This window comes from Anomaloglossus baeobatrachus, unplaced genomic scaffold, assembly GCF_048569485.1.
Source record: "Anomaloglossus baeobatrachus isolate aAnoBae1 unplaced genomic scaffold, aAnoBae1.hap1 Scaffold_3649, whole genome shotgun sequence".
In the NCBI taxonomy this organism is placed as follows: Eukaryota; Metazoa; Chordata; class Amphibia; order Anura; family Aromobatidae; genus Anomaloglossus; species Anomaloglossus baeobatrachus.
In genome coordinates this window covers 6911-29601 of record NW_027443000.1, presented here as the reverse complement: position 1 = coordinate 29601, position 22691 = coordinate 6911, and the positions used below count along the sequence as shown (strand labels likewise).

Genomic DNA, 22691 nt, shown 5'->3' with positions numbered 1-22691 from the left:
GGTCTCGGTCAGTCTCGGTCTCTGTCTCGGTCAGTCTCTGTCTCGGTCGGTCTCTGTCTCGGTCGGTCTCTGTCTCGGTCGGTCTCGGTCTCTGTCGGTCTCGGTCTCTGTCGGTCTCGGTCAGTCTCGGTCTCTGTCTCGGTCAGTCTCTGTCTCGGTCGGTCTCTGTCTCGGTCGGTCTCTGTCTCGGTCGGTCTCTGTCTCGGTCGGTGTCGGTCTCGGTGTCGGTCTCTGTCGGTGTTGGTCTCGGTCTCTCTCGGTCGGTGTTGGTCTCTGTCTCTCTCTGTCGGTGTCGGTCTCTGTCGGTGTCGGTCTCTGTCGGTGTCGGTCTCTGTCGGTGTCGGTCTCTGTCGGTGTCGGTCTCTGTCGGTGTCGGTCTCTGTCGGTGTCGGTCTCTGTCGGTGTCGGTCTCTGTCGGTGTCGGTCTCTGTCGGTGTCGGTCTCTGTCGGTGTCGGTCTCTGTCGGTGTCGGTCTCTGTCGGTGTCGGTCTCTGTCGGTGTCGGTCTCTGTCGGTGTCGGTCTCTGTCGGTGTCGGTCTCTGTCGGTCTCGGTCGGTCTCTGTCGGTCTCGGTCGGTCTCGGTCGGTGTCAGTCTCGGTGTCGGTCACTATGTCTTTGGTGAACACCGGAAACCGGAGCCCAAGTAGGAAATCCACGCAAACATGGGGAGAACATACAAACTCCTTGAGGAAGTTGTCCTTGTTGGGATTTGAACCCAGGACTCCAGCACTGCAAGACTGCAGTGCTGACCCCTGAGCCACGGTCTAGTGCTGACCCTTAAGCCACGGTCTAGTGCTGACCCCTGAGCCACGGTCTAGAGCTGACCCTTAAGCCACCGTCTAGTGCTGACCCCTGAGCCACCGTCTAGTGCTGACCCCTGAGCCACCGTCTAGTGCTGACCCCTGAGCCACCGTCTAGTGCTGACCCCGGAGCCACGGTCTAGTGCTGACCCCTGAGCCACGGTCTAGTGCTGACCCCTGAGCCACGGTCTAGTGCTGACCCCTGAGCCACGGTCTAGTGCTGACCCCTGAGCCACGGTCTAGTGCTGACCCCTGAGCCACGGTCTAGTGCTGACCCCTGAGCCACGGTCTAGTGCTGACCCCTGAGCCACGGTCTAGTGCTGACCCCTGAGCCACGGTCTAGTGCTGACCCCTGAGCCACGGTCTAGTGCTGACCCCTGAGCCACGGTCTAGTGCTGACCCCTGAGCCACGGTCTAGTGCTGACCCCTGAGCCACGGTCTAGTGCTGACCCCTGAGCCACGGTCTAGTGCTGACCCCTGAGCCACGGTCTAGTGCTGACCCCTGAGCCACGGTCTAGTGCTGACCCCTGAGCCACGGTCTAGTGCTGACCCCTGAGCCACGGTCTAGTGCTGACCCCTGAGCCACGATCTAGTGCTGACCCCTGAGCCACGGTCTAGTGCTGACCCCTGAGCCACGGTCTAGTGCTGACCCCTGAGCCACGGTCTAGTGCTGACCCCTGAGCCACGGTCTAGTGCTGACCCCTGAGCCACGGTCTAGTGCTGACCCCTGAGCCACGGTCTAGTGCTGACCCCTGAGCCACGGTCTAGTGCTGACCCCTGAGCCACGGTCTAGTGCTGACCCCTGAGCCACGGTCTAGTGCTGACCCCTGAGCCACGGTCTAGTGCTGACCCCTGAGCCACGGTCTAGTGCTGACCCCTGAGCCACGGTCTAGTGCCGACCCCTGAGCCACGGTCTAGTGCCGACCCCCTGAGCCACCGCACAGTGCCGACCCCCTGAGCCACCGCACAGTGCCGACCCCCTGAGCCACCGCACAGTGCCGACCCCCTGAGCCACCGCACAGTGCCGACCCCCTGAGCCACCGCACAGTGCCGACCCCCTGAGCCACCGCACAGTGCCGACCCCCTGAGCCACCGCACAGTGCCGACCCCCTGAGCCACCGCACAGTGCCGACCCCTGAGGCACCGCACAGTGCCGACCCCTGAGGCACCGCACAGTGCCGACCCCTGAGGCACCGCACAGTGCCGACCCCTGAGGCACCGCACAGTGCCGACCCCTGAGCCATCATGCTATCTTTTGCATCTATGCAGATAGTGGGTTTACACTTTTTTCGGCTGTAGTTAACCCCTTATGGTTGTTGGGTGTAAACAGTGGGGCGGGGAGGGACACTTCTTGGCTACTGCAGATCAGCTCCGTGTATTTGTAGAGTCATCACTAAACACTGTACAGGACTGTTGTGTTCGTCTCCGTCACAGTCCGTCCCCATCCTTTCCAGCGTGGGCTGCCAAGTGTAGGACCCCCATCGATCTGGTGCTGATCACTTATCCTAGTGATGGCTCATAAGTATCCGTGTCCTAGAAAGCCCCTTTATACTGTTGCCATTGGCTCCTATGTCAGCAGTGCTCCCGGGCGCCGGCTGTATAACACAGCCATCACTTGTGCTCTGCGGATCTGGCTCAGCTCTTGGATTCGTTGTATAGTATGAGGACTTGTAAGATGGAGTGCCCCTTTAACTGTCGGAGCCGCCCTCGCGTCCTGGTACATTGGACCCCGGCGGTGTGTGTGCTCCTGTGTGCGGGCGTCTGACCCCGCTGTGTGCCCGGGGAGGCTCTGGCACGGCCGTTGTGCAGCCAGAGCAGTTTACATTACTGACATACTTCTGGCTGGAGATGAGACGTCAGGGGCAGGACGTGGGTTTTGCCCGGATTTATCATTTCTCCGCTTGTCCGGGAGGTCTCCGCTGTTTATCGCTTCTCCTGCCAGCTCCTAATCGCAGTATGAGGCGCTCACAATTCACTTTTACCATCCCACCGAACGCCTGCGGCGAAGAGAAGGAGCTGCACTCACTTATACTCCAGAGCTGCACTCACTATTCTGCTGGTGCAGTCACTATGTACATACATTACTGATCCTGAGTTACCTCCTGTATTATACTCCAGAGCTGCACTCACTATTCTGCTGGTGCAGTCACTATGTACATACATTACTGATCCTGAGTTACCTCCTGTATTATACTCCAGAGCTGCACTCACTATTCTGCTGTTGCAGTCACTGTGTACATACATTACATTACTGATCCTGAGTTACCTCCTGTATTATACTCCAGAGCTGCGCTCACTATTCTGCTGGTGCAGTCACTGTGTACATACATTACATTACTGATCCTGAGTTACCTCCTGTATTATACTCCAGAGCTGCACTCACTATTCTGCTGGTGCAGTCACTGTGTACATACATTACATTACTGATCCTGAGTTACCTCCTGTATTATACTCCAGAGCTGCACTCACTATTCTGCTGGTGCAGTCACTATGTACATACATTACTGATCCTGAGTTACCTCCTGTATTATACTCCAGAGCTGCACTCACTATTCTGCTGGTGCAGTCACTGTGTACGTACATTACATTACTGATCCTGAGTTACCTCCTGTATTATGCTCCAGAGCTGCACTCACTATTCTGCTGGTGCAGTCACTGTGTACATACATTACATTACTGATCCTGAGTTACCTCCTGTATTATACTCCAGAGCTGCGCTCACTATTCTGCTGGTGCAGTCACTGTGTACATACATTACATTACTGATCCTGAGTTACCTCCTGTATTATACTCCAGAGCTGCGCTCACTATTCTGCTGGTGCAGTCACTGTGTACATACATTACATTACTGATCCTGAGTTACCTCCTGTATTATCCTCCAGAGCTGCACTCACTATTCTGCTGCTGCAGTCACTGTGTACATACATTACATTACTGATCCTGAGTTACCTCCTGTATTATACTCCAGAGCTGCACTCACTATTCTGCTGGTGCAGTCACTGTGTACATACATTACATTACTGATCCTGAGTTACCTCCTGTATTATCCTCCAGAGCTGCACTCACTATTCTGCTGGTGCAGTCACTGTGTACATACATTACTGATCCTGACTTAGAGCAGCTGTAGCACTGTTTCTTCTGTAAGTCGTTACAGTGTGTCAGTCTGGAGTACACAGTCACTGCACAGAGCACTATCGATACTGGATACAATTGTAGCGAGGCTGTGGATTTTCAGCCTCACTGATATTGGGGGGTGCAGAGGACTCCCCCCGCCGCCCGTGGCACAGCAGAGGGCGGCGGGTAGAGGGGTGCGGATAAATGGGGAGCATTTTCTCCCCCTGCTTGGCTCTTGGAGCTGGTTTTTCTCCTCCTGCTTGGCTCTTGGAGCTGGTTTTTCTCCCCCTGCTTGGCTCTTGGAGCTGGTTTTTCTCCCCCTGCTTGGCTCTTGGAGCTGGTTTTTCTCCTCCTGCTTGGCTCTTGGAGCTGGTTTTTTCCCCTCCTGCTTGGCTCTTGGAGCTGGTTTTTCTCCTCCTGCTTGGCTCTTGGAGCTGTTTTTTTTCTCCCCCTGCTTGGCTCTTGGAGCTGGTTTTTTCCCCTCCTGCTTGGCTCTTGGAGCTGGTTTTTTCCCCTCCTGCTTGGCTCTTGGAGCTGGTTTTTCTCCCCCTGCTTGGCTCTTGGAGTTGGTCTTTCTCCTCCTGCTTGGCTCTTGGAGCTGGTTTTTCTCCTCCTGCTTGGCTCTTGGAGCTGGGTTTTTCTCCTCCTGCTTGGCTCTTGGAGCTGGTTTTTCTCCTCCTGCTTGGCTCTTGGAGCTGGGTTTTTCTCCCCCTGCTTGGCTCTTGGAGCTGGTTTTTTCCCCTCCTGCTTGGCTCTTGGAGCTGGTTTTTCTCCCCCTGCTTGGCTCTTGGAGCTGGTTTTTCTCCTCCTGCTTGGCTCTTGGAGCTGGTTTTTCTCCCCCTGCTTGGCTCTTGGAGCTGGGTTTTTCTCCCCCTGCTTGGCTCTTGGAGCTGGTTTTTCTCCTCCTGCTTGGCTCTTGGAGCTGGTTTTTCTCCCCCTGCTTGGCTCTTGGAGCTGGTTTTTCTCCCCCTGCTTGGCTCTTGGAGCTGGTTTTTCTCCTCCTGCTTGGCTCTTGGAGCTGGTTTTTTCCCCTCCTGCTTGGCTCTTGGAGCTGGTTTTTCTCCTCCTGCTTGGCTCTTGGAGCTGTTTTTTTCTCCCCCTGCTTGGCTCTTGGAGCTGGGTTTTCTCCCCCTGCTTGGCTCTTGGAGTTGGTCTTTCTCCTCCTGCTTGGCTCTTGGAGCTGGTTTTTCTCCTCCTTCTTGGCTCTTGGAGCTGGTTTTTCTCCCCCTGCTTGGCTCTTGGAGCTGGGTTTTTCTCCTCCTGCTTGGCTCTTGGAGCTGGTTTTTTCCCCTCCTGCTTGGCTCTTGGAGCTGGTTTTTCTCCCCCTGCTTGGCTCTTGGAGCTGGTTTTTCTCCTCCTGCTTGGCTCTTGGAGCTGGTTTTTCTCCCCCTGCTTGGCTCTTGGAGCTGGGTTTTTCTCCTCCTGCTTGGCTCTTGGAGCTGGTTTTTTCCCCTCCTGCTTGGCTCTTGGAGCTGGTTTTTCCCCTCCTGCTTGGCTCTTGGAGCTGGGTTTTTCTCCTCCTGCTTGGCTCTTGGAGCTGGTTTTTTCCCCTCCTGCTTGGCTCTTGGAGCTGGTTTTTCTCCTCCTGCTTGGCTCTTGGAGCTGGTTTTTCTCCTCCTGCTTGGCTCTTGGAGCTGGGTTTTTCTCCCCCTGCTTGGCTCTTGGAGCTGGTTTTTCTCCCCCTGCTTGGCTCTTGGAGCTGGGTTTTCTCCTCCTGCTTGGCTCTTGGAGCTGGTTGTTCTCCTCCTGCTTGGCTCTTGGAGCTGGTTTTTCTCCCCCTGCTTGGCTCTTGGAGCTGGGTTTTTCTCCCCCTGCTTGGCTCTTGGAGCTGGGTTTTTCTCCTCCTGCTTGGCTCTTGGAGCTGGGTTTTCTCCTTCTGCTTGGCTCTTGGAGCTGTTTTTTCTCCCCCTGCTTGGCTCTTGGAGCGGGGTTTTCTCCTCCTGCTTGGCTCTTGGAGCTGGTTTTTCTCCCCCTGCTTGGCTCTTGGAGCTGGGTTTTTCTCCCCCTGCTTAGCTCTTGGAGCTGGGTTTTCCCCCCTGCTTGGCTCTTGGAGCTGGGTTTTTCTCCCCCTGCTTGGCTCTTGGAGCTGGGTTTTTCTCCCCCTGCTTGGCTCTTGGAGCTGGGTTTTTCTCTCCCTGCTTGGCTCTTGGAGCTGGGTTTTTCTCACCCTGCTTGGCTCTTGGAGCTGGTTTTTCTCCTCCTGCTTGGCTCTTGGAGCTGGGTTTTTCTCCTCCTGCTTGGCTCTTGGAGCTGGGTTTTTCTCCTCCTGCTTGGCTCTTGGAGCTGGGTTTTCTCCTCCTGCTTGGCTCTTGGAGCTGGGTTCTTTCTCCTCCTGCTTGGCTCTTGGAGCTGGTTTTTCTCCTCCTGTTTGGCTCTTGGAGCTGGTTTTTCTCCCCCTGCTTGGCTCTTGGAGCTGGTTTTTCTCCCCCTGCTTGGCTCTTGGAGCTGGGTTCTTTCTCCTCCTGCTTGGCTCTTGGAGCTGTTTTTTTCTCCTCCTGCTTGGCTCTTGGACTGGTTTTTCTCCTCCTGCTTGGCTCTTGGAGCTGGTTTTTCTCCTCCTGCTTGGCTCTTGGAGCTGGTTTTTCTCCCCCTGCTTGGCTCTTGGAGCTGGGTTTTTCTCCCCCTGCTTGGCTCTTGGAGCTGGGTTTTTCTCCTCCTGCTTGGCTCTTGGAGCTGGTTTTTCTCCCCCTGCTTGGCTCTTGGAGCTGGGTTTTTCTCCTCCTGCTTGGCTCTTGGAGCTGGGTTCTTTCTCCCCCTGCTTGGCTCTTGGAGGTGGGTTTTTCCCCCTCCTGCTTGGCTCTTGGAGCTGGTTTTTCCCCTCCTGCTTGGCTTTTGGAGCTGGTTTTTTCCCCTCCTGCTTGGCTCTTGGAGCTGGTTTTTCTCCCCCTGCTTGGCTCTTGGAGCTGGGTTTTCTCCTCCTCCTTGGCTCTTGGAGCTGGTTTTTCTCCTCCTGCTTGGCTCTTGGAGCTGGGTTTTTCTCCTCCTGCTTGGCTCTTGGAGCTGGGTTTTTCTCCTCCTGCTTGGCTCTTGGAGCTGGGTTTTTCTCCTCCTGCTTGGCTCTTGGAGCTGGGTTTTCTCCTCCTGCTTGGCTCTTGGAGCTGGGTTCTTTCTCCTCCTGCTTGGCTCTTGGAGCTGGTTTTTCTCCTCCTGCTTGGCTCTTGGAGCTGGTTTTTCTCCCCCTGCTTGGCTCTTGGAGCTGGTTTTTCTCCCCCTGCTTGGCTCTTGGAGCTGGGTTCTTTCTCCTCCTGCTTGGCTCTTGGAGCTGTTTTTTCTCCCCCTGCTTGGCTCTTGGAGCTGGGTTTTTTCTCCTCCTCCTTGGCTCTTAGAGCTGGGTCTTTCTCCCCCTGCTTGGCTCTTGGAGCTGGTTTTTCTCCCCCTGCTTGGCTCTTGGAGCTGGGTTTTTCTCCCCCTGCTTCGCTCTTGGAGCTGGTTTTTCTCCCCCTGCTTGGCTCTTGGAGCTGGTTTTTTCTCCTCCTGCTTGGCTCTAGGATGTGGGTTTTCTCCCCCTGCTTGGCTCTTGGAGCTGGGTTTTCTCCTCCTGCTTGGCTCTTGGAGCTGGTTTTTTCTCCTCCTGCTTGGCTCTTGGAGCTGGTTTTTTCTCCTCCTGCTTGGCTCTTGGAGCTGGGTTTTCTCCTCCTGCTTGGCTCTTGGAGCTGGGTTTTCTCCTCCTGCTTGGCTCTTGGAGCTGGGTTTTTCTCCTCCTGCTTGGCTCTTGGAGCTGGTTTTTTCTCCTCCTCCTTGGCTCTTAGAGCTGGGTCTTTCTCCCCCTGCTTGGCTCTTGGAGCTGGTTTTTTCTCCTCCTCCTTGGCTCTTAGAGCTGGGTTTTCTCCTCCTGCTTGGCTCTTGGAGCTGGTTTTTCTCCTCCTGCTTGGCTCTTGGAGCTGGGTTCTTTCTCCTCCTGCTTGGCTCTTGGAGTTGGTTTTTCTCCCCCTGCTTGGCTCTTAGAGCTGGGTCTTTCTCCCCCTGCTTGGCTCTTGGAGCTGGGTTTTTCTCCCCCTGCTTGGCTCTTGGAGCTGGGTTCTTTCTCCTCCTGCTTGGCTCTTGGAGTTGGTTTTTCTCCCCCTGCTTGGCTCTTGGAGCTGGTTTTTTCTCCTCCTGCTTGGCTCTTGGAGCTGGTTTTTTCTCCTCCTGCTTGGCTCTTGGAGCTGGGTTTTCTCCTCCTGCTTGGCTCTTGGAGCTGGGTTTTCTCCTCCTGCTTGGCTCTTGGAGCTGGTTTTTTCTCCCCCTGCTTGGCTCTTGGAGCTGGTGTTTTCTCCCCCTGCTTGGCTCTTGGAGCTGTTTTTTCTCCCCCTGCTTGGCTCTTGGAGCTGTTTTTTCTCCCCCTGCTTGGCTCTTGGAGCTGGGTTTTTCCCCTCCTGCTTGGCTCTTGGAGCTGGGTTTTTCCCCTCCTGCTTGGCTCTTGGAGCTGGGTTTTTCTCCCCCTGCTTGGCTCTTGGAGCTGGGTTTTTCTCCCCCTGCTTGGCTCTTGGAGCTGGGTTTTTCTCCCCCTGCTTGGCTCTTGGAGCTGGGTTTTTCTCCCCCTGCTTGGCTTTTGGAGCTCGTTTTTCTCCTCCTGCTTGGCTCTTGGAGCTGGGTTTTTCTCCTCCTGCTTGGCTCTTGGAGCTGGGTTTTTCTCCTCCTGCTTGGCTCTTGGAGCTGGTTTTTCTCCTCCTGCTTGGCTCTTGGAGCTGGGTTCTTTCTCCTCCTGCTTGGCTCTTGGAGCTGGTTTTTCTCCTCCTGTTTGGCTCTTGGAGCTGGTTTTTCTCCCCCTGCTTGGCTCTTGGAGCTGGTTTTTCTCCCCCTGCTTGGCTCTTGGAGCTGGTTTTTCTCCTCCTGCTTGGCTCTTGGAGCTGGGTTCTTTCTCCTCCTGCTTGGCTCTTGGAGCTGGGTTTTCTCCTCCTGCTTGGCTCTTGGAGCTGGTTTTTCTCCCCCTGCTTGGCTCTTGGAGCTGGTTTTTCTCCCCCTGCTTGGCTCTTGGAGCTGGTTTTTCTCCCCCTGCTTGGCTCTTGGAGCTGGTTTTTCTCCTCCTGCTTGGCTCTTGGAGCTGGGTTTTCCTCCCCCGGCTTGGCTCTTGGAGCTGGGTTTTCTCCTCCTGCTTGGCTCTTGGAGCTGGGTTTTCTCCTCCTGCTTGGCTCTTGGAGCTGGGGTTTTCTCCTCCTGCTTGGCTCTTGGAGCTGGGGTTTTCTCCTCCTGCTTGGCTCTTGGAGCTGGGTTTTCCCCCCTGCTTGGCTCTTGGAGCTGGGTTTTTCTCCCCCTGCTTGGCTCTCTGGAGCTGGGTTTTTCTCCCCCTGCTTGGCTCTTGGAGCTGGGTTTTTCCCCCTCCCTTTCCTGCTTGGCTCTTGGAGCTGGTTTTCTCCTCCTGCTCTTGGAGCTGGTTTTCTCCTCCTGCTTGGCTCTTGGAGCTGGGTTTTCTCCTCCTGCTTGGCTCTTGGAGCTGGGTTCTTTCTCCTCCTGCTTGGCTCTTGGAGCTGGTTTTTCTCCTCCTGCTTGGCTCTTGGAGCTGGTTTTTCTCCCCCTGCTTGGCTCTTGGAGCTGGTTTTTCTCCCCCTGCTTGGCTCTTGGAGCTGGGTTCTTTCTCCTCCTGCTTGGCTCTTGGAGCTGTTTTTTCTCCCCCTGCTTGGCTCTTGGAGCTGGGTTTTTTCTCCTCCTTGGCTCTTAGAGCTGGGTCTTTCTCCCCCTGCTTGGCTCTTGGAGCTGGTTTTTCTCCCCCTGCTTGGCTCTTGGAGCTGGGTTTTTCTCCCCCTGCTTGGCTCTTGGAGCTGGGTTTTCTCCTCCTGCTTGGCTCTTGGAGCTGGTTTTTTCTCCTCCTGCTTGGCTCTAGGATCTGGGTTTTCTCCCCCTGCTTGGCTCTTGGAGCTGGGTTTTCTCCCCCTGCTTGGCTCTTGGAGCTGGTTTTTTCTCCTCCTCCTTGGCTCTTGGAGCTGGGTTTTTCTCCTCCTGCTTGGCTCTTGGAGCTGGGTTTTTCTCCTCCTGCTTGGCTCTTGGAGCTGGGTTTTCTCCTCCTGCTTGGCTCTTGGAGCTGGGTTCTTTCTCCTCCTGCTTGGCTCTTGGAGCTGGTTTTTCTCCTCCTGTTTGGCTCTTGGAGCTGGTTTTTCTCCCCCTGCTTGGCTCTTGGAGCTGGTTTTTCTCCCCCTGCTTGGCTCTTGGAGCTGGTTTTTCTCCCCCTGCTTGGCTCTTGGAGCTGGTTTTTCTCCTCCTGCTTGGCTCTTGGAGCTGGGTTCTTTCTCCTCCTGCTTGGCTCTTGGAGCTGGTTTTTCTCCCCCTGCTTGGCTCTTGGAGCTGGTTTTTCTCCCCCTGCTTGGCTCTTGGAGCTGGTTTTTCTCCTCCTGCTTGGCTCTTGGAGCTGGGTTTTCCTCCCCCGGCTTGGCTCTTGGAGCTGGTTTTTCTCCTCCTGCTTGGCTCTTGGAGCTGGGTTTTCTCCTCCTGCTTGGCTCTTGGAGCTGGGGTTTTCTCCTCCTGCTTGGCTCTTGGAGCTGGGTTTTCCCCCCTGCTTGGCTCTTGGAGCTGGGTTTTTCTCCCCCTGCTTGGCTCTTGGAGCTGGGTTTTTCTCCCCCTGCTTGGCTCTTGGAGCTGGGTTTTTCCCCCCCTGCTTGGCTCTTGGAGCTGGTTTTTCTCCTCCTGCTTGGCTCTTGGAGCTGGGTTTTTCTCCTCCTGCTTGGCTCCTTGAGCTGGGTTTTTCTCCTTCTGCTTGACTCTTGGAGCTGGGTTTTCTCCTCCTGCTTGGCTCTTGGAGCTGGGTTCTTTCTCCTCCTGCTTGGCTCTTGGAGCTGGTTTTTCTCCTCCTGCTTGGCTCTTGGAGCTGGTTTTTCTCCCCCTGCTTGGCTCTTGGAGCTGGTTTTTCTCCCCCTGCTTGGCTCTTGGAGCTGGGTTCTTTCTCCTCCTGCTTGGCTCTTGGAGCTGTTTTTTCTTCCCTGCTTGGCTCTTGGAGCTGGGTTTTTTCTCCTCCTTGGCTCTTAGAGCTGGGTCTTTCTCCCCCTGCTTGGCTCTTGGAGCTGGTTTTTCTCCCCCTGCTTGGCTCTTGGAGCTGGGTTTTTCTCCCCCTGCTTGGCTCTTGGAGCTGGGTTTTCTCCTCCTGCTTGGCTCTTGGAGCTGGTTTTTTCTCCTCCTGCTTGGCTCTAGGATCTGGGTTTTCTCCCCCTGCTTGGCTCTTGGAGCTGGGTTTTCTCCCCCTGCTTGGCTCTTGGAGCTGTTTTTTTCTCCTCCTGCTTGGCTCTTGGAGCTGGTTTTTTCTCCTCCTGCTTGGCTCTTGGAGCTGTTTTTTTCTCCTCCTGCTTGGCTCTTGGAGCTGGGTTTTCTCCTCCTGCTTGGCTCTTGGAGCTGGGTTTTCTCCTCCTGCTTGGCTCTTGGAGCTGGGTTTTCTCCTCCTGCTTGGCTCTTGGAGCTGGTTTTTTCTCCTCCTGCTTGGCTCTTGGAGCTGGTTTTTTCTCCTCCTGCTTGGCTCTTGGAGCTGGTTTTTTCTCCTCCTCCTTGGCTCTTAGAGCTGGGTCTTTCTCCCCCTGCTTGGCTCTTGGAGCTGGTTTTTTCTCCTCCTCCTTGGCTCTTAGAGCTGGGTTTTCTCCTCCTGCTTGGCTCTTGGAGCTGGTTTTTCTCCCCCTGCTTGGCTCTTGGAGCTGGTTTTTCTCCCCCTGCTTGGCTCTTGGAGCTGGTTTTTCTCCTCCTGCTTGGCTCTTGGAGCTGGGTTTTCCTCCCCCGGCTTGGCTCTTGGAGCTGGTTTTTCTCCTCCTGCTTGGCTCTTGGAGCTGGGTTTTCTCCTCCTGCTTGGCTCTTGGAGCTGGGGTTTTCTCCTCCTGCTTGGCTCTTGGAGCTGGGTTTTCCCCCCTGCTTGGCTCTTGGAGCTGGGTTTTTCTCCCCCTGCTTGGCTCTTGGAGCTGGGTTTTTCTCCCCCTGCTTGGCTCTTGGAGCTGGGTTTTTCCCCCCCTGCTTGGCTCTTGGAGCTGGTTTTTCTCCTCCTGCTTGGCTCTTGGAGCTGGGTTTTCTCCTCCTGCTTGGCTCTTGGAGCTGGGTTTTCTCCTCCTGCTTGGCTCTTGGAGCTGGGTTTTCTCCTCCTGCTTGGCTCTTGGAGCTGGGTTTTTCTCCCCCTGCTTGGCTCTTGGAGCTGGGTTTTCTCCTCCTGCTTGGCTCTTGGAGCTGGGTTTTCTCCTCCTGCTTGGCTCTTGGAGCTGGTTTTTTCTCCTCCTGCTTGGCTCTTGGAGCTGGTTTTTTCTCCTCCTCCTTGGCTCTTAGAGCTGGGTCTTTCTCCCCCTGCTTGGCTCTTGGAGCTGGTTTTTTCTCCTCCTCCTTGGCTCTTAGAGCTGGGTTTTCTCCTCCTGCTTGGCTCTTGGAGCTGGTTTTTCTCCTCCTGCTTGGCTCTTGGAGCTGGGTTCTTTCTCCCCCTGCTTGGCTCTTGGAGCTGGGTTCTTTCTCCTCCTGCTTGGCTCTTGGAGTTGGTTTTTCTCCCCCTGCTTGGCTCTTAGAGCTGGGTCTTTCTCCCCCTGCTTGGCTCTTGGAGCTGGGTTTTTCTCCCCCTGCTTGGCTCTTGGAGCTGGGTTCTTTCTCCTCCTGCTTGGCTCTTGGAGTTGGTTTTTCTCCCCCTGCTTGGCTCTTGGAGCTGGTTTTTCTCCTCCTGCTTGGCTCTTGGAGCTGGGTTTTCTCCCCCTGCTTGGCTCTTGGAGCTGGTTTTTTCTCCTCCTGCTTGGCTCTTGGAGCTGGTTTTTTCTCCTCCTGCTTGGCTCTTGGAGCTGGGTTTTCTCCTCCTGCTTGGCTCTTGGAGCTGGGTTTTCTCCTCCTGCTTGGCTCTTGGAGCTGGTTTTTTCTCCTCCTGCTTGGCTCTTGGAGCTGGTTTTTTCTCCCCCTGCTTGGCTCTTGGAGCTGTTTTTTCTCCCCCTGCTTGGCTCTTGGAGCTGTTTTTTCTCCCCCTGCTTGGCTCTTGGAGCTGGGTTTTTCCCCTCCTGCTTGGCTCTTGGAGCTGGGTTTTTCCCCTCCTGCTTGGCTCTTGGAGCTGGGTTTTTTCTCCTCCTCCTTGGCTCTTAGAGCTGGGTCTTTCTCCCCCTGCTTGGCTCTTGGAGCTGGGTTTTTCTCCCCCTGCTTGGCTCTTGGAGCTGGTTTTTCTCCCCCTGCTTGGCTCTTGGAGCTGGTTTTTTCTCCTCCTGCTTGGCTCTTGGAGCTGGTTTTTCTCCTCCTGCTTGGCTCTTGGAGCTGGTTTTTCTCCCTCTGCTTGGCTCTTGGAGCTGGGTTTTTCTCCCCCTGCTTGGCTCTTGGAGCTGGTTTTTCCCCCTCCTGCTTGGCTCTTGGAGCTGTTTTTTCTCCCCCTGCTTGGCTCTTGGAGCTGGGTTTTCTCCCCCTGCTTGGCTCTTGGAGCTGGTTTTTTCTCCTCCTGCTTGGCTCTAGGATCTGGGTTTTTCTCCCCCTGCTTGGCTCTTGGAGCTGGGTTTTCTCCCCCTGCTTGGCTCTTGGAGCTGGTTTTTCTCCTCCTGCTTGGCTCTTGGAGCTGGTTTTTCTCCCCCTGCTTGGCTCTTGGAGCTGGTTTTTCTCCCCCTGCTTGGCTCTTGGAGCTGGGTTTTTCTCCTCCTGCTTGGCTCTTGGAGCTGGGTTTTTCTCCTCCTGCTGGGCTCTTGGAGCTGTTTTTTTCTCCTCCTGCTTGGCTCTTGGACTGGTTTTTCTCCTTCTGCTTGGCTCTTGGAGCTGGGTTTTTCTCCTCCTGCTTGGCTCTTGGAGCTGGGTTTTTCTCCTCCTGCTTGGCTCTTGGAGCTGGTTTTTCTCCCCCTGCTTGGCTCTTGGAGCTGGGTTTTTCTCCCCCTGCTTGGCTCTTGGAGCTGGGTTTTTCTCCTCCTGCTTGGCTCTTGGAGCTGGGTTTTTCCCCCTGCTTGGCTCTTGGAGCTGGGTTTTTCTCCCCCTGCTTGGCTCTTGGAGCTGGGTTTTTCTCCCCCTGCTTGGCTCTTGGAGCTGGGTTTTTCCCCCTGCTTGGCTCTTGGAGCTGGGTTTTTCTCCCCCTGCTTGGCTCTTGGAGCTGGTTTTTCTCCTCCTGCTTGGCTCTTGGAGCTGGGTTCTTTCTCCTCCTGCTTGGCTCTTGGAGCTGGGTTTTTCTCCTCCTGCTTGGCTCTTGGAGCTGGGTTTTCTCCCCCCTGCTTGGCTCTTGGAGCTGGTTTTTCTCCTCCTGCTTGGCTCTTGGAGCTGGGTTTTCTCCTCCTGCTTGGCTCTTGGAGCTGGGTTTTCTCCTCCTGCTTGGCTCTTGGAGCTGGTTTTTCTCCTCCTGCTTGGCTCTTGGAGCTGGTTTTTCTCCCCCTGCTTGGCTCTTGGAGCTGGGTTTTTCTCCCCCTGCTTGGCTCTTGGAGCTGGGTTTTCCCCCCTGCTTGGCTCTTGGAGCTGGGTTTTTCTCCCCCTGCTTGGCTCTTGGAGCTGGGTTTTTCTCCCCCTGCTTGGCTCTTGGAGCTGGGTTTTTCTCCCCCTGCTTGGCTCTTGGAGCTGGGTTTTTCTCCCCCTGCTTGGCTTTTGGAGCTGGTTTTTCTCCTCCTGCTTGGCTCTTGGAGCTGGGTTTTTCTCCTCCTGCTTGGCTCTTGGAGCTGGGTTTTCTCCTCCTGCTTGGCTCTTGGAGCTGGGTTCTTTCTCCTCCTGCTTGGCTCTTGGAGCTGGTTTTTCTCCTCCTGTTTGGCTCTTGGAGCTGGTTTTTCTCCCCCTGCTTGGCTCTTGGAGCTGGTTTTTCTCCCCCTGCTTGGCTCTTGGAGCTGGTTTTTCTCCTCCTGCTTGGCTCTTGGAGCTGGGTTCTTTCTCCTCCTGCTTGGCTCTTGGAGCTGGGTTTTCTCCTCCTGCTTGGCTCTTGGAGCTGGGTTTTCTCCTCCTGCTTGGCTCTTGGAGCTGGTTTTTCTCCCCCTGCTTGGCTCTTGGAGCTGGTTTTTCTCCTCCTGCTTGGCTCTTGGAGCTGGGTTTTCCTCCCCCGGCTTGGCTCTTGGAGCTGGGTTTTCTCCTCCTGCTTGGCTCTTGGAGCTGGGTTTTCTCCTCCTGCTTGGCTCTTGGAGCTGGGGTTTTCTCCTCCTGCTTGGCTCTTGGAGCTGGGTTTTCCCCCCTGCTTGGCTCTTGGAGCTGGGTTTTTCTCCCCCTGCTTGGCTCTTGGAGCTGGTTTTTCTCCCCCTGCTTGGCTCTTGGAGCTGGTTTTTCTCCCCCTGCTTGGCTCTTGGAGCTGGGTTCTTTCTCCTCCTGCTTGGCTCTTGGAGCTGTTTTTTCTCCCCCTGCTTGGCTCTTGGAGCTGGGTTTTTTCTCCTCCTTGGCTCTTAGAGCTGGGTCTTTCTACCCCTGCTTGGCTCTTGGAGCTGGTTTTTCTCCCCCTGCTTGGCTCTTGGAGCTGGGTTTTTCTCCCCCTGCTTGGCTCTTGGAGCTGGGTTTTCTCCTCCTGCTTGGCTCTTGGAGCTGGTTTTTTCTCCTCCTGCTTGGCTCTAGGATCTGGGTTTTCTCCCCCTGCTTGGCTCTTGGAGCTGGGTTTTCTCCCCCTGCTTGGCTCTTGGAGCTGGTTTTTTCTCCTCCTGCTTGGCTCTTGGAGCTGGTTTTTTCTCCTCCTGCTTGGCTCTTGGAGCTGGGTTTTCTCCTCCTGCTTGGCTCTTGGAGCTGGGTTTTCTCCTCCTGCTTGGCTCTTGGAGCTGGGTTTTCTCCTCCTGCTTGGCTCTTGGAGCTGGGTTTTCTCCTCCTGCTTGGCTCTTGGAGCTGGTTTTTTCTCCTCCTGCTTGGCTCTTGGAGCTGTTTTTTTCTCCTCCTCCTTGGCTCTTAGAGCTGGGTCTTTCTCCCCCTGCTTGGCTCTTGGAGCTGGTTTTTTCTCCTCCTCCTTGGCTCTTAGAGCTGGGTTTTCTCCTCCTGCTTGGCTCTTGGAGCTGGTTTTTCTCCTCCTGCTTGGCTCTTGGAGCTGGGTTCTTTCTCCCCCTGCTTGGCTCTTGGAGCTGGGTTCTTTCTCCTCCTGCTTGGCTCTTGGAGCTGGGTTCTTTCTCCCCCTGCTTGGCTCTTAGAGCTGGGTCTTTCTCCCCCTGCTTGGCTCTTGGAGCTGGGTTTTTCTTCCCCTGCTTGGCTCTTGGAGCTGGGTTCTTTCTCCTCCTGCTTGGCTCTTGGAGTTGGTTTTTCTCCCCCTGCTTGGCTCTTGGAGCTGGTTTTTCTCCTCCTGCTTGGCTCTTGGAGCTGGGTTTTCTCCCCCTGCTTGGCTCTTGGAGCTGGTTTTTTCTCCTCCTGCTTGGCTCTTGGAGCTGGTTTTTTCTCCTCCTGCTTGGCTCTTGGAGCTGGGTTTTCTCCTCCTGCTTGGCTCTTGGAGCTGGGTTTTCTCCTCCTGCTTGGCTCTTGGAGCTGGTTTTTTCTCCTCCTGCTTGGCTCTTGGAGCTGGTTTTTTCTCCCCCTGCTTGGCTCTTGGAGCTGTTTTTTCTCCCCCTGCTTCGCTCTTGGAGCTGTTTTTTCTCCCCCTGCTTGGCTCTTGGAGCTGGGTTTTTCCCCTCCTGCTTGGCTCTTGGAGCTGGGTTTTTCCCCTCCTGCTTGGCTCTTGGAGCTGGGTTTTTTCTCCTCCTCCTTGGCTCTTAGAGCTGGGTCTTTCTCCCCCTGCTTGGCTCTTGGAGCTGGGTTTTTCTCCCCCTGCTTGGCTCTTGGAGCTGGTTTTTCTCCCCCTGCTTGGCTCTTGGAGCTGGTTTTTTCTCCTCCTGCTTGGCTCTTGGAGCTGGTTTTTCTCCTCCTGCTTGGCTCTTGGAGCTGGTTTTTCTCCCTCTGCTTGGCTCTTGGAGCTGGGTTTTTCTCCCCCTGCTTGGCTCTTGGAGCTGGTTTTTCCCCCTCCTGCTTGGCTCTTGGAGCTGTTTTTTCTCCCCCTGCTTGGCTCTTGGAGCTGGGTTTTCTCCCCCTGCTTGGCTCTTGGAGCTGGTTTTTTCTCCTCCTGCTTGGCTCTAGGATCTGGGTTTTTCTCCCCCTGCTTGGCTCTTGGAGCTGGGTTTTCTCCCCCTGCTTGGCTCTTGGAGCTGGTTTTTCTCCTCCTGCTTGGCTCTTGGAGCTGGTTTTTCTCCCCCTGCTTGGCTCTTGGAGCTGGTTTTTCTCCCCCTGTTTGGCTCTTGGAGCTGGGTTTTTCTCCTCCTGCTTGGCTCTTGGAGCTGGGTTTTTCTCCTCCTGCTTGGCTCTTGGAGCTGTTTTTTTCTCCTCCTGCTTGGCTCTTGGACTGGTTTTTCTCCTCCTGCTTGGCTCTTGGAGCTGGGTTTTTCTCCTCCTGCTTGGCTCTTGGAGCTGGTTTTTCTCCCCCTGCTTGGCTCTTGGAGCTGGGTTTTTCTCCCCCTGCTTGGCTCTTGGAGCTGGGTTTTTCTCCTCCTGCTTGGCTCTTGGAGCTGGGTTTTTCCCCCTGCTTGGCTCTTGGAGCTGGGTTTTTCTCCCCCTGCTTGGCTCTTGGAGCTGGGTTTTTCTCCCCCTGCTTGGCTCTTGGAGCTGGGTTTTTCCCCCTGCTTGGCTCTTGGAGCTGGGTTTTTCTCCCCCTGCTTGGCTCTTGGAGCTGGTTTTTCTCCTCCTGCTTGGCTCTTGGAGCTGGGTTCTTTCTCCTCCTGCTTGGCTCTTGGAGCTGGGTTTTTCTCCTCCTGCTTGGCTCTTGGAGCTGGGTTTTCTCCCCCCTGCTTGGCTCTTGGAGCTGGTTTTTCTCCTCCTGCTTGGCTCTTGGAGCTGGGTTTTCTCCTCCTGCTTGGCTCTTGGAGCTGGGTTTTCTCCTCCTGCTTGGCTCTTGGAGCTGGTTTTTCTCCTCCTGCTTGGCTCTTGGAGCTGGGGTTTTCTCCTCCTGCTTGGCTCTTGGAGCTGGGTTTTCTCCCCCTGCTTGGCTCTTGGAGCTGGTTTTTCTCCTCCTGCTTGGCTCTTGGAGCTGGGGTTTTCTCCTCCTGCTTGGCTCTTGGAGCTGGTTTTTCTCCTCCTGCTTGGCTGTTGGAGCTGGTTTTTCTCCCCCTGCTTGGCTCTTGGAGCTGGGTTTTTCTCCCCCTGCTTGGCTCTTGGAGCTGGTTTTTCTCCCCCTGCTTGGCTCTTGGAGCTGGTTTTTCTCCCCCTGCTTGGCTCTTGGAGCTGGGTTTTTCCCCCCTGCTTGGCTCTTGGAGCTGGTTTTTCTCCCCCTGCTTGGCTCTTGGAGCTGGGTTTGGGTTTGGGGGGAGGTGCAGGAGCTGCAGTGTCGGTGTACTGGTGACCTCTGCTGATTGCTGCTTCCTCTATGCGCTGATGATGTGATGTGCAGATGCTGCCGCGGCTTTCCCACGTTGTTTACGGCTAAACATGTCATTAGCACATCCTCCTTTTGTCACCGGTTGATCTGTCAGGCAGAGATTAATCTTTGTGACAGGTTTGATTTCTATTACTGCGGCAGACAATGCTGAATATCAGGGCCGGGGGAGAACGCGGCCACTAACGAGGACAGCGGGGTCACGGCCACTAACGAGGACAGCGGAGTCACGGCCACTAACGAGGACAGCGGGGTCACGGTGACCTCAGCCACAAATCTGCAGAAGATCTTCAAGCCGCTTCTTACTCTTGCATAGAAAGGTGTTTGACAACCGGGATAATCTCAACTCTGCTGTTAAACAGGTTGTCAGACAGACTTGTAAGCATCTCACTGATTACAGCCTGTATTCTGCAGCGTCTCACTGATTACAGCCTGTCTCCTGCAGCATCTCACTGATTACAGCCTGTGTCCTGCAGCGTGTCACTGATTACAGCCTGTATCCTGCAGCGTCTCACTGATTACAGCCTGTATCCTGCAGCGTCTCACTGATTACAGCCTGTGTCCTGCAGCGTCTCACTGATTACAGCCTGTATCCTGCAGCGTGTCACTGATTACAGCCTGTGTCCTGCAGCGTCTCACTGATTACAGCCTGTGTCCTGCAGCGTCTCACTGATTACAGCCTGTATCCTGCAGCGTGTTACTGATTACAGCCTGTATCCTGCAGCGTGTCACTGATTACAGCCTGTGTCCTGCAGCGTTTCACTGATTACAGCCAGTATCCTGCAGCGTCTCACTGATTACAGCCTGTATCCTGCAGCGTCTCACTGATTACAGCCTGTATCCTGCAGCGTCTCACTGATTACAGCCTGTATCCTGCAGCACCTCACTGATTACAGCCTGTATCCTGCAGCATCTCACTGATTACAGCCTGTCTCCTGCAGCATGTCACTGATTACAGCCTGTCTCCTGCAGCGTGTCACTGATTACAGCCTGTCTCCTGCAGCGTGTCACTGATTACAGCCTGTCTCCTGCAGCGTGTCACTGATTACAGCCTGTGTCCTGCAGCGTCTCACTGATTACAGCCTGTATCCTGCAGCGTCTCACTGATTACAGCCTGTGTCCTGCAGCATCTCACTGATTACAGCCTGTATCCTGCAGCGTCTCACTGATTACAGCCTGTGTCCTGCAGCGTCTCACTGATTACAGCCTGTATCCTGCAGCGTGTCACTGATTACAGCCTGTGTCCTGCAGCGTCTCACTGATTACAGCCTGTGTCCTGCAGCGTCTCACTGATTACAGCCTGTATCCTGCAGCGTGTTACTGATTACAGCCTGTATCCTGCAGCGTGTCACTGATTACAGCCTGTGTCCTGCAGCGTTTCACTGATTACAGCCAGTATCCTGCAGCGTCTCACTGATTACAGCCTATATCCTGCAGCGTCTCACTGATTACAGCCTGTATCCTGCAGCGTCTCACTGATTACAGCCTGTATCCTGCAGCGTCTCACTGATTACAGCCTGTGTCCTGCAGCATCTCACTGATTACAGCCTGTGTCCTGCAGCACCTCACTGATTACAGCCTGTATCCTGCAGCATCTCACTGATTACAGCCTGTCTCCTGCAGCATGTCACTGATTACAGCCTGTCTCCTGCAGCGTGTCACTGATTACAGCCTGTGTCCTGCAGCGTCTCACTGATTACAGCCTGTGTCCTGCAGCGTCTCACTGATTACAGCCTGTATCCTGCAGCGTCTCACTGATTACAGCCTGTGTCCTGCAGCATCTCACTGATTACAGCCTGTGTCCTGCAGCACCTCACTGATTACAGCCTGTATCCTGCAGCATCTCACTGATTACAGCCTGTCTCCTGCAGCATGTCACTGATTACAGCCTGTCTCCTGCAGCATGTCACTGATTACAGCCTGTCTCCTGCAGCGTCTCACTGATTACAGCCTGTGTCCTGCAGCGTCTCACTGATTACAGCCTGTATCCTGCAGCACCTCACTGATTACAGCCTGTATCCTGCAGCATCTCACTGATTACAGCCTGTCTCCTGCAGCATGTCACTGATTACAGCCTGTCTCCTGCAGCGTGTCACTGATTACAGCCTGTCTCCTGCAGCGTGTCACTGATTACAGCCTGTCTCCTGCAGCGTGTCACTGATTACAGCCTGTCTCCTGCAGCGTGTCACTGATTACAGCCTGTCTCCTGCAGCGTGTCACTGATTACAGCCTGTCTCCTGCAGCGCGTCACTGATTTCTCTTTCTATTTTTGAACAGGATTCAGCAGGATTTTGACGTCCCCACGAGCTGCCTGGTTGGTGCCCATGCGTACTGTACACAGGTGAGTTACCGCGCGCCGCCCGGCAGAGCCGCCTCTGTATATGGAGCATTGGGGGAATGAGGGGCCGCAGCTCCAGATGCTGGATCTCAGGGTCCACAACACACATTGCAAGTAAAATACTCCAGAGCCGCAGTGGAGCCGCCGGTACCTGTCATCCTGCCATAGAGCTGCCGCGGGTATATACCGCACTATAGTGTACTGTACTCTATCTATACCGCACTATAGTGTGCTGTACTGTATCTATACCGCACTATAGTGTACTGTACTGTATCTATACCGCACTATAGTGTACTGTACTGTATCTATACCGCACTATAGTGTGCTGTACTGTATCTATACCGCACTATAGTGTACTGTACTGTATCTATACCGCACTATAGTGTACTGTACTGTATCTATACCGCACTATAGTGTGCTGTACTGTATCTATACCGCACTATAGTGTGCTGTACTGTATCTATACCGCACTATAGTGTACTGTACTGTATCTATACCGCACTATAGTGTGCTGTACTGTATACCGCACTATAGTGTGCTGTACTGTATCTATACCGCACTATAGTGCACTATAGTGTAATGTACTGTATTTATACCGCACTATAGTGTGCTGTACTGTATCTATACCACACTATAGTGTGCTGTACTGTATCTATACCGCACTATAGTGTGCTGTACTGTATCTATACCGCACTATAGTGTGCTGTACTGTATCTATACCGCACTATAGTGTGCTGTACTGTATCTATACCACACTATAGTGTGCTGTACTGTATCTATACCGCACTATAGTGTGCTGTACTGTATCTATACCGCACTATAGTGTGCTGTACTGTATCTATACCGCACTATAGTGTGCTGTACTGTATCTATACCGCACTATAGTGTGCTGTACTGTATCTATACCGCACTATAGTGTGCTGTACTGTATCTATACCGCACTATAGTGTGCTGTACTGTATACCGCACTATAGTGTGCTGTACTGTATCTATACCACACTATAGTGTGCTGTACTGTATCTATAGTGTGCTGTACTGTATCTATACCGCACTATAGTGTGCTGTACTGTATCTATACCCCCTGCTAATGTGAATTACTGGACTCCTCTGCCCCGATGATGGAAAATTCACTCCAAATTTAGGATACTTTTCGCAGAATGTGGATGGCGTGGCAATAATTTTAGGGCAGCTGCCGGTCACCGCAGTGGAAATAGACAAGCGGCACATTTATATTTATTCTTTTAATGACTTCTTTTGGGCACAGATTGGTTTTGCCGACATTGTGACCACCCGTGACCAAAAAGACAGGAGAATCAAGATTTTCTGAAATGCCGATACGAACCTGAATGGCGTCGCACGCGAGGTGCATATACTGATCATCATAAAAGAGAGGAGCCATTCTATAAAAATAATAATCCATGATGTGACTGTATTCAACGCGTTTCGCAGTGGAATCTCCATCATCAGGAGCTCATTATTTTGTTCAGGTCTATCTGTCCATTGCCCTCTAGTGGTGACATCCAGTAACTGACAGAGCATGGAGGGACAGAGCCTGAGCGGGAGCAATAACATTCAGGATTATTACTTTCCTTCTAAAATGAAATCTAATCCAATTAATATCAAATCTAATCATTGTTTAGATGTTTCAGGGAAAATCTGGTAACTCTGGTCATTCATTGCTAAAGAGAAGGGGGAGAGGATTGCTGCACATATGGGCTGTCATTCTGCTGCCTGAGTGGGAGGGGCTTCAAACAAGTCTGTGCAGCCCGGAGAGGCAGTATACTGCACAGCAGTCTAATCCTGGAATGTCCACTTCTCATCCTCAGGAGCTGGTGAACCTCATACTTTGTGGCAGAGCCGCGTCCAATGTCTTTAATGATGTGATGGAGCTGGACTCTGGGAACGGGAACATGACAGTTCTGAAAGGCATCTCCTGCCGCAGCGACATCGGCTTCCTCTCTCTTTTTGAACATTACAATGTGTGCCAGGTACGTTTCATCCAAGGTGGGTCTATGTAACGCGCCCCCCCCCTTTTTTTATTTTTTTATTAATTTAATCTGCAAGGCTAGGTTCACAATTCTGTTGTTTTGCATCGGTCACATGAGTTGCTTGACGCTTGTGACTGATGCGTTGTACAACGGATGACAAGAATACAATTCATTGTCGGAATCCGTTGTAAAAGAGAGCGATCGGCTGATCACCCGGCGGCCGGCTGCTGTGAGCGATGGGCTGATCACCCGGCGGCCGGCTGCTGTGAGCGATGGGCTGATCACCCGGCGGCCGGCTGCTGTGA

The 22691-nt window shown here is 54.2% G+C and overlaps 1 protein-coding gene across 1 annotated transcript in view; it reads left to right on the top strand.

Moving 5' to 3' along the window:
* The window catches only part of LOC142273621 (putative ubiquitin carboxyl-terminal hydrolase MINDY-4), a gene marked incomplete at both ends in the record, with an annotated part of 45870 nt that extends 23484 nt beyond the window's left edge, over positions 1–22386 (top strand). Inside the window, 2 exons of the mRNA XM_075332538.1 lie at positions 20338–20401; positions 22225–22386. Of these exons, the coding sequence (XP_075188653.1) occupies positions 20338–20401; positions 22225–22386 (226 nt within the window). The remainder of the gene's footprint in view (positions 1–20337; positions 20402–22224) is intronic.
* Positions 22387–22691: the final 305 nt, after the last annotated feature.